Source organism: Pleuronectes platessa, chromosome 1, assembly GCF_947347685.1.
Source record: "Pleuronectes platessa chromosome 1, fPlePla1.1, whole genome shotgun sequence".
Taxonomy (NCBI): domain Eukaryota; kingdom Metazoa; phylum Chordata; class Actinopteri; order Pleuronectiformes; family Pleuronectidae; genus Pleuronectes; species Pleuronectes platessa.
The window spans coordinates 8781673-8792920 of NC_070626.1; the positions used below are offsets into that span (position 1 = coordinate 8781673).

The 11248-nt window shown below is 42.5% G+C and overlaps 1 protein-coding gene and 1 long non-coding RNA gene across 2 annotated transcripts; both read right to left on the minus strand.

Annotated features, from left to right (window-relative positions):
* Positions 1-972: 972 nt before the first annotated feature.
* Positions 973-5691, minus strand: LOC128439424 (midasin-like). The gene is made up of 9 exons (XM_053421926.1): positions 5548-5691; positions 5310-5399; positions 4542-4657; positions 3944-4118; positions 3626-3699; positions 3322-3436; positions 2852-2918; positions 1834-1976; positions 973-1743 (listed from the first exon to the last, which is right to left on the minus strand). The coding sequence occupies exons 1-9, from the start codon at positions 5689-5691 to the stop codon at positions 1558-1560; spliced, it is 1110 nt and encodes a 369-aa protein (XP_053277901.1). The 3' UTR covers positions 973-1557.
* Positions 5692-9807: 4116 nt separating this feature from the next.
* On the minus strand, positions 9808-10933 carry LOC128441802 (uncharacterized). Its single transcript, XR_008338768.1, has 3 exons — positions 10890-10933; positions 10208-10479; positions 9808-10127 (listed from the first exon to the last, which is right to left on the minus strand). It is a non-coding gene; the product is annotated as an uncharacterized LOC128441802 (long non-coding RNA).
* Between the last annotated feature and the right edge of the window lie 315 nt (positions 10934-11248).

Below are 11248 nucleotides of genomic sequence, written 5' to 3' on the forward strand. Positions count from 1 at the left end.
GTGGAATGGTTGTTGTTTAGTGCAATTTAGTAAACGTTTGTGTCTTGACATTTAACATGCGTTTGAGACTTCCTGTTTTTCCAACTTCAAAGAGTACGATGGAAATTTGGCAAAAACTATCGCAAAGAGGCAAACAAGAAACTAACCCATAACACTTCTTGAACCCTCGACACCCGACATTTAACGGAGCTAACAGCGGAGAAGTTCTTCAACATGGATGACATTAAATTAATAATTGAAGTGGAGAAGTAACTTGAGTTGTATGATTCTCAGCATATGTTGTATAAAGACAACACCAAGAAAGACACATGTTGGGACGCTGTCGCAGTTAATGTTGGAGCAACAAGTAAGTATATGCTTGAGTATATCATTGAAAAAAATGATTAAATGCCGTTTTTACTGCAGGCTGATAACAGCAGAAGTATGTGATATTATTAGTAATGCGCGGCTGTGCATGGCTGCCCACTGCTCTGTGTGTCCTCCTGTGTTCACCAGATGGGACAAAAGCAGAGAACAAATTCCCCCCATTTGCATGTCTTATGTATGTGGGACCAATACATGTATCTTATGAAACATGCTGATCTCAGAATGTCTATTGTTGTGGTTGGAGCAATGATATATTAAGAGACAGAGATACTTTTTAAACAGTTTATTGTCAGGATCATTCGTGTCATGATTTAACAGATGGATGCTCTTAAAAATGGCCAGTGTCTTCTGACACTTACATGTACGCTACGAAACACAGAGGTGATGAGAAACATTTCAATGCACATTTCATCTAGTCCTAACAGACACGTTGATGAGCCGTCGCTCAGCAGATGTGTCATCTTCAAACCACACACGCTGGTAATTCTGGGGCATTCACTCAAAACTGGAATCTGCGGAACTGTCGTTGTGCTTCAAAGTGTGTGAGATCAGAGTTTCTAAAAAATCGGTAACAGAGCTGTGGCCGTGCCGCCGACTCCTCAACCAGCAGCTGATCCAGCTGTGGAGGGAGATGCAACACTGTTCTCCTCTCCAAGGCACATTTAGGAGTTCCTCAGTCACGACCACGACAACATGCTACTGTAGGTCGTGACGTCCATTTTACACAAAGCACAGCTCTGCACGTCTGTCGTGTTCACACATGGATGACTGGATGATCTCTGCAGCACTGACTGTCCCATCCACACGGACAAACAGATGGTCTGGGGGTATTGTACAAGGTGGACAGAGGTATTTACTGACCCTTCACTGAGGTGGTTCACACGCAATGAAATCACAATTTTACTTCTATCGCTTCATCTGAGACGTGCAAGTTAAAGCAATCCTCGCTACATTACAAAAGAAACACAATTCTTCTGATAACAAAGATAAAACAGCAAAGGTTGCTATTAAACTCTACTAAAATCTACAGTAAAAATAGGAAAATAAAGGCACATGTACAGCGGTAAATCCGTCTTCTGTTTTATTTTTTTGTTCTGTTGATTTTCAGTTCTGGCTGAGAAGCTTAGCAGCAGAGTGGCATTGTGCAGTGGGTTGCCGCACACTTCTTCCCTTTGTGTGAAAGATGGCTTCTCATTGGTCGGCTGCCGTGACCAGTTCAAACCACTGCCTGAGAGCGTCGCTCAGCGTCTCCGGCAGGGCGTTGACGTCTCGCAGGATGACGTAGAAGGGGAAGGGGAACTCCTCCATGTAGGTGCGGAACTCTGGGAGTTCCCCCGGCCCTTTGAATATAGGGACCTTGATGTCGAGGATGGAGTCCTGCATTGAGCACAGACAAAAACGCTGCTTAGTAACAGTTTGTGTACGGAAAAGTAAAATACAAGTGAAGTCAAATTCTGCTTTTCTCACCCGTGAGTTGGGGTTGTCGAGAACCACGAAGATGACAAACACATTTGCGCTGCGAGCTGCTCGCACTGCTGCCGTCACCCGCTCCTTCCCCTCCAGGAAGAGACCCCTGCCGTCAGAGACGATGACCAGCAGCTGGGCCGTGTCTGTGGAGGGAGGTCAGAGGTCAGAGGGGAACGGTCAAGGGTATTAAAGGTAAATGAAACAACTCGTGCTGATAATTAAGTTTTGTTTGCATGAGGCAAGGACTGTGAGGTGATAAAGTACATGTACAGTTCAAATCTGATGTAGAACAGCTTATATTCTTATTTATATCAATGAAATTTACATGAAATGGGCTTTTGAATAGCAATTGAATCAGCTTGAGTCCAACGCAACATGCAACTCTGTTAATTCCTTTGGGAAAGGACCAACTATTTCCATTTCCCAGTCTAATTGTGATATTTTAAATCAAGAGAGAATCATTAAAAAGACATGTTTATGTTGAAAAGGACTAAAATACATGTGAGCACTGGCTTCAGTGGCATACTGGGAAATCTTGCATTGTGGGACTGAGCAAAGTGACATACATGAATGAATAATTTATTCGGTACAAGTCTTGTTATTGTTGCTCAGTGTTAACAGGCTTAGCTGCTTGTTGAGCTTCTACATAATTCATAATTCTGCCTGTATCACAGTGACATGAAGGGAAACGCTCTCTCTGAGGTTTTCAGGTCTGTGGCAGTCACTTGTTCTTCCTCTGTGTCACATGACAGGTTTTTAAAAACTTTTACAACCAATAAAACCGTTTATGAACCAACAAGAGATGTTTAATGGTTTTTAAATGTGCTGTTATTGATCAAAATGTTTTGGGTAAGTTGTGATTATTCTCACCAAAGTAAGATTTGAAAACAGATGTGATATTGCTGCTTAACTTTGACCATTCAATGACAAACACATACACACACATCTCAAAAGTCCCACATGACACAGCATCAGTTGACTGAGCTTGGTACAGTCAGCAAGTAGCGTGAGTCGTTACCTGAGTTTACAGATCCTGGAATCTGTTGCCGAGCTGCGAGAAACATTTTGGTGGAAGTCTCCATAAACTACAGAGGAGAGAGAGTGAGTCAGACGAGAAGAAGCTTGTTTGCTCACAGAATGTATTCGATCAAATGAAAAGGCACAAGGCAGAAAGGTAACTTCTTTTAACTTGTTTAAATGCTTTTCAAACATGTATTCCTTATCTGAGGGGGGTCTCTCGGCATGGGGACACACAGGAGGAGTCTTATTAAGGCAAGAATCACGAAGCTTTTAAAAATCAGGTGTAGTATTTCTTACAGGCGTCAGGATTAAAGCATGATTGGCTGTTAAAGGTATAAAAGGTTGATTCTAATGGATCGTTCTGATTCAGTAAGTCCACTGCGCACGATTCAGACATTATGTTTAAAGACAAACACAAACAGCGACTTTAGGTCAAACTTAGGAACAGAGGATGGTCGACCCCCCCACCTGAGCTATTCTGGTCTTCTTCTGCTGGAACTGACACAGTCGGAGGATCCGAGCCCCGGACTCGTCGTTGAACTGCTGCTGGAAGGGGTGGAGCAGCTGCACCTGCTCGCCAAAGCTGAACACACCAACAGACATGACATGCACATGTTGTTCACCACGAGCTGTGCATTCCAGTGCACTCAGTTTCGTTTGGGATCAGTTTGTTACTTTAATTACGTTTTTCTTCTCTAGCATCATTTGATCACTTTCTATCTTCACTGTGCAAATAAACTAAAAACAAGAATTAAAGAAGAAAAGTCCTTACCTGCACACAGACACCTGTCCAACCTCCAGTAGAGTGAGAGCGTTGATGATCACTGACAGGGATTCAAAAGCCAGCTGCACCAAACACATACACAACATGTCGTTTGTCAGATATTTACTGCAATTACTTATATTCATTATGAATCTATAAAACAGATATTTCTGTACAGATAGTGGACGGACCTGTCCTGTTCTATACCAACACAAACCACATTTGAACACAGCGTTAATCATCAATAATAGATTTTTAATCTATGGAACAGCTTTCTGGAAGAGCTATGAAGCAGGTATACAAGGTTGCATGACGGGGCTCTGTCACCTGTTTGGAGTGGTTGTCCACCAAACTGGAGGAGTCATCCACAGCCAGACAGACGTGGTACTCCCTCTTACTGGGCTTGGTCCTCCTCAGCCAGATCTTGTCTTTGCGGAACTGACTGGCGATGTAGGGGATGACCTTCCTCATGTTCAGACGCTTCCCTGTGCGGTAATCTCCTCTGTGAAGCGACAGTGCAGCGCCACGGTCAACACCACTGATTAAACGTAGAGGCTTACCAGGCTACTATGGGTTGTTTTTTTAGCTAAGAACTTTTTGGATACTTTTTCCTCACTCTAGTTAAGTGTTAAGGGCAGAGGATGATGGAATATGGGCTATAATCATCCATTGATTTAAAATAATCTTAGAGCATGAGGAAGAAGATTCTCTGGTCTGGTGAGACAACAATTTGACTCCTTATCCCATAAAGACAAACTGTTATGTTTTCATTTAGCCATTATGGATACTGAGTGTAGATTGATCCAAATTAGCATACAACATAATAAAGTGAGCAAAAGTGAAGTGGTCTTAAAACGTTCTAAATCAATTTGCCATCTTTACCCTGCAGCACTCGTGGTGTATGTTGTGTTGTGTTTGTACTGACTTGAGCTTGGCGGCCTGTGTGGGCTCCAGGATGAGGCGGAGCTGCTCACACAGCTGCTGGGACAGAGCGGAGATCAGGGTCTGGTACTGATGCCACATGGAGGCAGCTGCACTCTCCTGAAACAGACAAGAACACGTCAACCACGAGTTACAACCTGATATTAGTAAATGTAAACCACTGAGATCAGAGAGAATAGATCTCAGACACAGCAGGAGATTAAACAACACTCCGTATGATAAATGTAGCCTGTGGAGTTTTGGACCACTGGTGGCACTATTGAGCAATTTGTGCAGTCAAAAGTCAAACTGTTTTGGTGTGCAATAGTGCATGTCAGCAGATGTCTCGTGGACATTCAGTCAGACCCACAGACGGAAGATACATTGCAGAAAAAAGCCAAAACCTCCTTAAGAATATAAAGTACTGATAGATAAACCATGATCTAGTCACACAGGGCGTCTGTAGTTCAGGAGGTAGAGCGGGTCACTGACCAGAAGGTTAGCGGTCCAAGTCTCCCTGTCCCACACGCCAAACTGATCCTGGGCGAGATACTGAGCCCGAAATTGCGCCCGCGGGCAGTGCCAGCAGTGTGTGAGTGATGTATGATACAACTGTATGGATGTGTGTGGATGGCAAAACTAAACTGTGAAGAGTTCTGAGTAGTCATCAAGACTAGAAGAGTGCTACATGAATACAGTCAATTAACTATTTACACAATTTACAAAGAGTGGAGGAGGAGACTTTAGATTAAACCTCCAGTTGCAGCCTCACCTCCTCCTGAGCTCCTGGAGCCAGTTTGTGCCAGGCCTCCAGCTGCAGCTCCATCTCCCTCCTGATCTCCTCTGGGTCTCTCTCTGCTTTCTGCAAACACAAAAACAAACAGAGACACGACTTTGATAATAAATTCTTTGTTGTTTTTTGGCCTACGGCGAAACAAAAGCCTGAGAATGTTTGTGTAGGACGAGGAAGAATAGCAAAGCTGAGTGTCTGTGTTACAGCGGTTGTTCACCTCCATGGTGTCCATCAGCAGCTCAGGAATAGTGTGAATTGTGGATTCTGTGCTTCTCTCTGCTCGCTTATCTTCTGCGAAACGCTGGCGGTCCTTCCATCTCTCCTGGTCCTCCTCCTCCTCGTCCTGCCTCTGCACGTCCATCTCCCCACTGTCTACCCCTGCAAATGGACAAAAGGAGGAAGAAGTGAGATGATGCTCAGCTTTCTTTAAAAACAACTAGAAATTCATAACCAACATAAAGGAGAAGAAGATATGCTGAAGCCAGGGGTGGACTGGCCATCTGGCATACCGGGCATCGTCCCGGTGGGCCGTTGACCCAATGTGGGCCGGTTGGGTCCGCTATGTTTTTTTTTTTTTTTTCTTCTTCCTCTCTAAATTCCCTCCAATTGGGCCGGCCAATTGGCTACAGAGGGCTAGCAGTGTGTTGCCAGCATCGACACATATTATTGGTCTATTGTTTGTCATTGTCAATCAATCATGGGCTGACAGGCTCAGAGAGCCCGGACAGTGCTGTCAATCACAACACAAACCAGGGTGGGGCGGGACCTCATGGCATTGGCTGGGGGAGTCGCGGGACGGGCTGCTGCTGAGACAGAAACTTAAAATGGATAATAAGAGTTAAAAACGCCCGGGTGGCGCTGAGAAGCATCGGGGAAAAAAGCTGAAGTCTCTGTGGGTGGAGGCTGCTACATGTGCCAAACTGACGGACCTGTTTGGAGCCGGGTTCACCAGCCCAGCAGCAGCAGGTGCGCCGGGAGACGAGCGAGGAGGACTCGACCATGATGAGCGAGTGGAGGCAGACATGGTAAGTAACGTTGGCCTGGCGCTGGCTAGGCTACATTTTTGAGACATGTCCAAAACAAAGTAGAAACGTTTTTGATTTTGTTTTAATATGCCGAATTGTGATATTATGGGTTATTGTTGTTCAGATGATTTAGCTAAGCTAGCTAAGAGCTGCTAACGTCGTTTCTGTTGCCATAGCAACAGTAAACTTTCTCAGCTGTAAATAGAGATGCAGAATCAAGCTAATTCTTTTCAGAAGTTTTATTGTGCTTATGTGTTGATCCTTAATGGTGTGATCATGTACACTAAATGATCAATTATTCTCCATTACAGGTTGTTGTGATATATTTGAGGAGTCGTTCTCCCTCTGTTTTATATGTGGACATTTGGGACCACTGTTAGAATTTGGTAAGTTTATCATGTATTTTTTAATGTATAAATTCATACTTCATAATTATAATAATTTTCAAAAGGTTTTAAAAGAAACACACATCCAAAAAGTTCTCAACTCTAGGTGCAGGACAGAGGAAAACATTTTCTTTATTTTTCAGACATTATAATGTATCCATGTCCTTCTCAGGTTGACCACTTGACATGCGAGAGCCTGAGGAGTTGTTCCCCCTCTGTCCATGTTCGAGGACTTGCCCTCTGTCTGCCTCCACTCTCTGCCTTCAATGTACCATGTCTGTTGAGTCTCCTCTAGTCTGGTGAGTTTATCATTTTTTATTTTTTATGAAATCATACTTAATTTGTGATGATTAGAGACATTATAATGTATCCATGTCCTTCTCAGGTTGACCACTTGACATGTGAGAGCCTGAGGAGTTGTTTTCCAGACACAGGTAGAGCTGGCAGGGGCATGGGGCCCTCAGCCTTTGTTTTTCTTTGCTTCTGCACCTTACAACATACATCACACCTTATTTTCACACATCCAAACACTGTTAACACCACTGACGCGTAACATATTTTACACATCCCACTACGTAGTTAGAGCTATCTTGATTTGGAGTTAAATAAATTTACTTTTGGCTTGAGAGGTTTGTGTGTGGCCTCCCTTCTTGTTGCCGTCTTTGAGCTAGGTGGTAACAGTAGTATGCATGAGAGAAGACGCCGCGAGATTTGTGGACTTCTATGTGGTGTCCGCTGATAATGTAGTGGGCTGGTCTGGACAGACAATGCCAGGGCTGAATTTTTGTCCCAGTCCACCCCTGGACTCCAGCATGCTAGACCCATTGCATCCATGACATTGCAGACAGATTATATCAAAGATCAGACAGATCACAAAAGATCACGAAATTTATAATGCAGACAGCCTCTGTAACCTCTGCTTATTTTATGCTATTAAAGAGTTACACTGAAACAGACATAAATTAGTTCTTAAACTGATTCATTTTACACCTCTGAGCTCTGTGTACTATGCCTGACATGACAGTAAAAGTTCATACTTTGAGTAGAGAGTGTGAGATGGACAAAATAGGATTCCAATTACCTGTTATGATCTGCATTGATCTATAAATACTTTTCTCCCATTTTATTAAGGCTCTGCTGCTTTGACGAGCATTTTTAAAGGGGAAAAGGAACATCTGGTTCCCTCTGCAGCTGCTGTGCTTCGGGAAAGCAACCTATTTGAGATGGCAGGTCGGATGATGGGTCATTCTTTCCTGCATAGTGGTATCGGATTATCAGGACTCAGTTTGCCTGTGGTGACTCTGTTGACTGGTGGGAGCACTGACACTGCAGCAGCAGCCCTGACCCTGCAAGACTGTCGTGATCTTGATCACCGTGAAACTATTGGTTTTGTGAGTACCACTCACTCATGTTTGGATTGATTTGTTGCAAAGCATTTCCTGTCCTTGTGTTTACTCAAGATTTTGGCTGTTTTATATTGTACCTTTCAAGATATCTTTGTATGTCACTCTTAAATTATTACTTTTTGTGAATGTCTACCTGATTTAGCTCAAGAAAGCAGAACTTACTGCAGCCGAAACCACCCGTGTGACTGATCTTTGCCTGTCCTGGGATCTTCCTGTTCCAACCTCCACCAACCATGACTGGCTGTTCCAGGAGCTCCTTACACATGCAGTAAGCATTTCATAAATTACCTACTTGAAACAGTATGTTAAAATGACAGTATAACCAATTATGATGTCAGCCTATTAAACAGATCCGCAAAGGCCTGAAAGAAACTGGAATCTGGCCACTTCTTTCTGAAAGGCCAGATGTCCATCCCATATTTTTTCCGAGAGAGGCGAACGAGGTGCTTGACTCACAGGTAAGCTCCCTTTTGTCTATTGGTTGTATATTGTTGCAGGGATTCGATTGCAAAGACTGTAACGGATTTTTTTTATCTGTTACAGGTGTGTGTGTAAATTTATAAACAAGTCATCAGTACTTTTTAAGATCATTCCACAGCTGTTTCAATGTTAATATTGAACACATTTGTATTTGATCCCCTGTAGACTGTGATCCAGCACATTGTATGGCCACAACCCAGTTGTTCCAGCGACGAGGACGAGGATGACCCTGTTCCACTGGAGAAAGTCAGTCTCATCACTGGATTTTTGAGGAAGTTCATAGAGGAAGGTAACGGTCCTTGTTTCTTGTATTGCATTCCTCATCTCATTTTGTACCTAGTTGCTGGGACTGCTATGTATAAAAAATAGGAGCATACGTATTGCAGCTTAAGAGATGGCAGTGCTGATGCACAATATCACAATGCATTTGAGGTGTCACATCTAAATTTTTCTCTTCCATAGCATCCCCAGAGGTGCTGCGTGACCTGATGAAGTTCTGGGTCGGGTGGGAGCAGCTGACAAAAAGCCTTGTTGTTGAGGTTGTAACTTCGACTTACCCTGTGGCTCTCACCTGCTTCCTCAAGTTGAAGCTCCCCAGCCACTACCAGACCTACACAATGTTTCATCATGATTTAATGATGGCCCTTAGTTCGATTAGTTCTGGTTTTGGGCTTGTGTAGATGCACATTTCATGAATGTTTTTGCACTTTCACTGGTGATGTTTATAATAGTTTCATCTGTGCACTTGTTCTCCAGTTATTTGTGGTTATGAAAACGTTTTCATCCGTATGTCCCTTCAGGATGATGTCAGCAGAGCTTCCTCAGTTCAGATAGCTCTTTAGTATAAAGGTAAGATTAGCAGTTTATTTGTTTACTTTTTCTTTTTCCAGAGATATTTGGTTGTACACGACATGTCTAAAATAAAGTTATTTTTCTTTTGAAAACTGTAATTGTCCAATATTGATGTTTTACCGCTTTATAAAACCAATACATTGAATGACTTCTTTTATAAAATAAATTATGCTTGAAGGAAAATGGAAGCATAATTCAATGGCAATTTACACATTTTATTACATCAAATCAGTTGATTGGAGGCACATCACACAATTTGCATTTGTATTTTCCCATACAAACGAAGTCCACAATAAACAAGTAGCTTAGCTTTGACAAGATACATTCACTTCCTATCATACTAGTGAACACCAAAATTAAGATTACATAGGTTGATCAAAGATAACTGGCCCAGAAACTAAACTAAACTCTAGCACTGACTTGTATGTGTGTTTATGTTGCCTGAAGTAGGTTCTCAACATATTGGACAGTGCTGAGATGTATGTCCATTCCAAAGCAATCTGACTCTTGCAGTGGATCAATGTTGTCCTGCAGTTCCATCATTTGAGGGTCTGAGAGAGGTCTTTCCTGAGTAGGGACATTGACGCTGGGATAAATGTCGTTGATGAATCCACTCTCCTCCCATTCGATCTCCGGAATGAACAGACCCTGACAAAGACAGACTGTCTGCATAGCTAAGCTAGTAAAGTTTTTCTAGAAAAAATGATTAATAATCAACATTTATTTACCTGGGGATCAGGATCTGCAATGGGATTCAGGGCCTGTCCCACCTGCCACAACTGATTAGGAGTCAGGTTTTCCTCAGTCCTAATAGGATGTTTGTCCCATGCCTCACAGAAAACATCCAGGCTGGCCTGGATTCGTGGGAGGAAAACGTAGTGGCAGCAGAATATGTAGGATGTTGCTGATGTCCAGCATGTGTTGTTCTTCAAGAGAGTGCAGGATGTTGTAGTATACTCCAGTTACACTCATGAACACATCACGCCAGAGCCGTTCAATTCTGTATTGGGGGGTTGATATTTTTCATGTACTGTTCTTTACAAGGTTCCCAAACATTTCAGTATTTATATAATGTTTCCATAATATTTAGCCATCTTTCCTTGACTTTAAAAATGAAATGGTCTATATAGCTATCATAGGCCAACAAAATAACACTCTTATTCTAGGAAGAAGTGGAGAGAAAGATGCAGAGGAGAGAAGATGAGTAGGAAAAGAGCAGGAGAGGAGACATAAGACAGGGGTCCAAGAAAGAGGAAATGAAGAGGAAAGGAGCAGGAGCAGAAATAATATTCAACAACTGTGTGGATTGAGAACTTCTCCAGAACATGTTTTTATTTCCTATTTTAAGAAGTGTAGGCATCTTAACAATTAATGTGATATTAAAAGCTTCCAAGATGAAGGTTAACTTACCGTTGATTGTGTACACTTTTCCCCGCAATGAAGCTGTTGGTATCAGTGCCACGAACTGTGAACATTAATTCTGGAACTCCAACATTTTCTCCTCCATGATCTCCTCTTACTCTGAAAATAAAAACATGAAATTATATGCCTCATCTAGGACGTAATCATGCATAATTGAAATCTATGTAGTTCAAATATTACAAACACTTACGTAAATGAAGTGTCTACATCCATTTACAAAGTTTTTAGATACATAGGTACGCTATCAAGTACTAGGTGAACACCTTGAATTTCCCTACATTTTGCAATGTAGTCACATTGTAGCCAGCAGTCACGTAATATATCCTGTATGTGTTGAACTCAACATA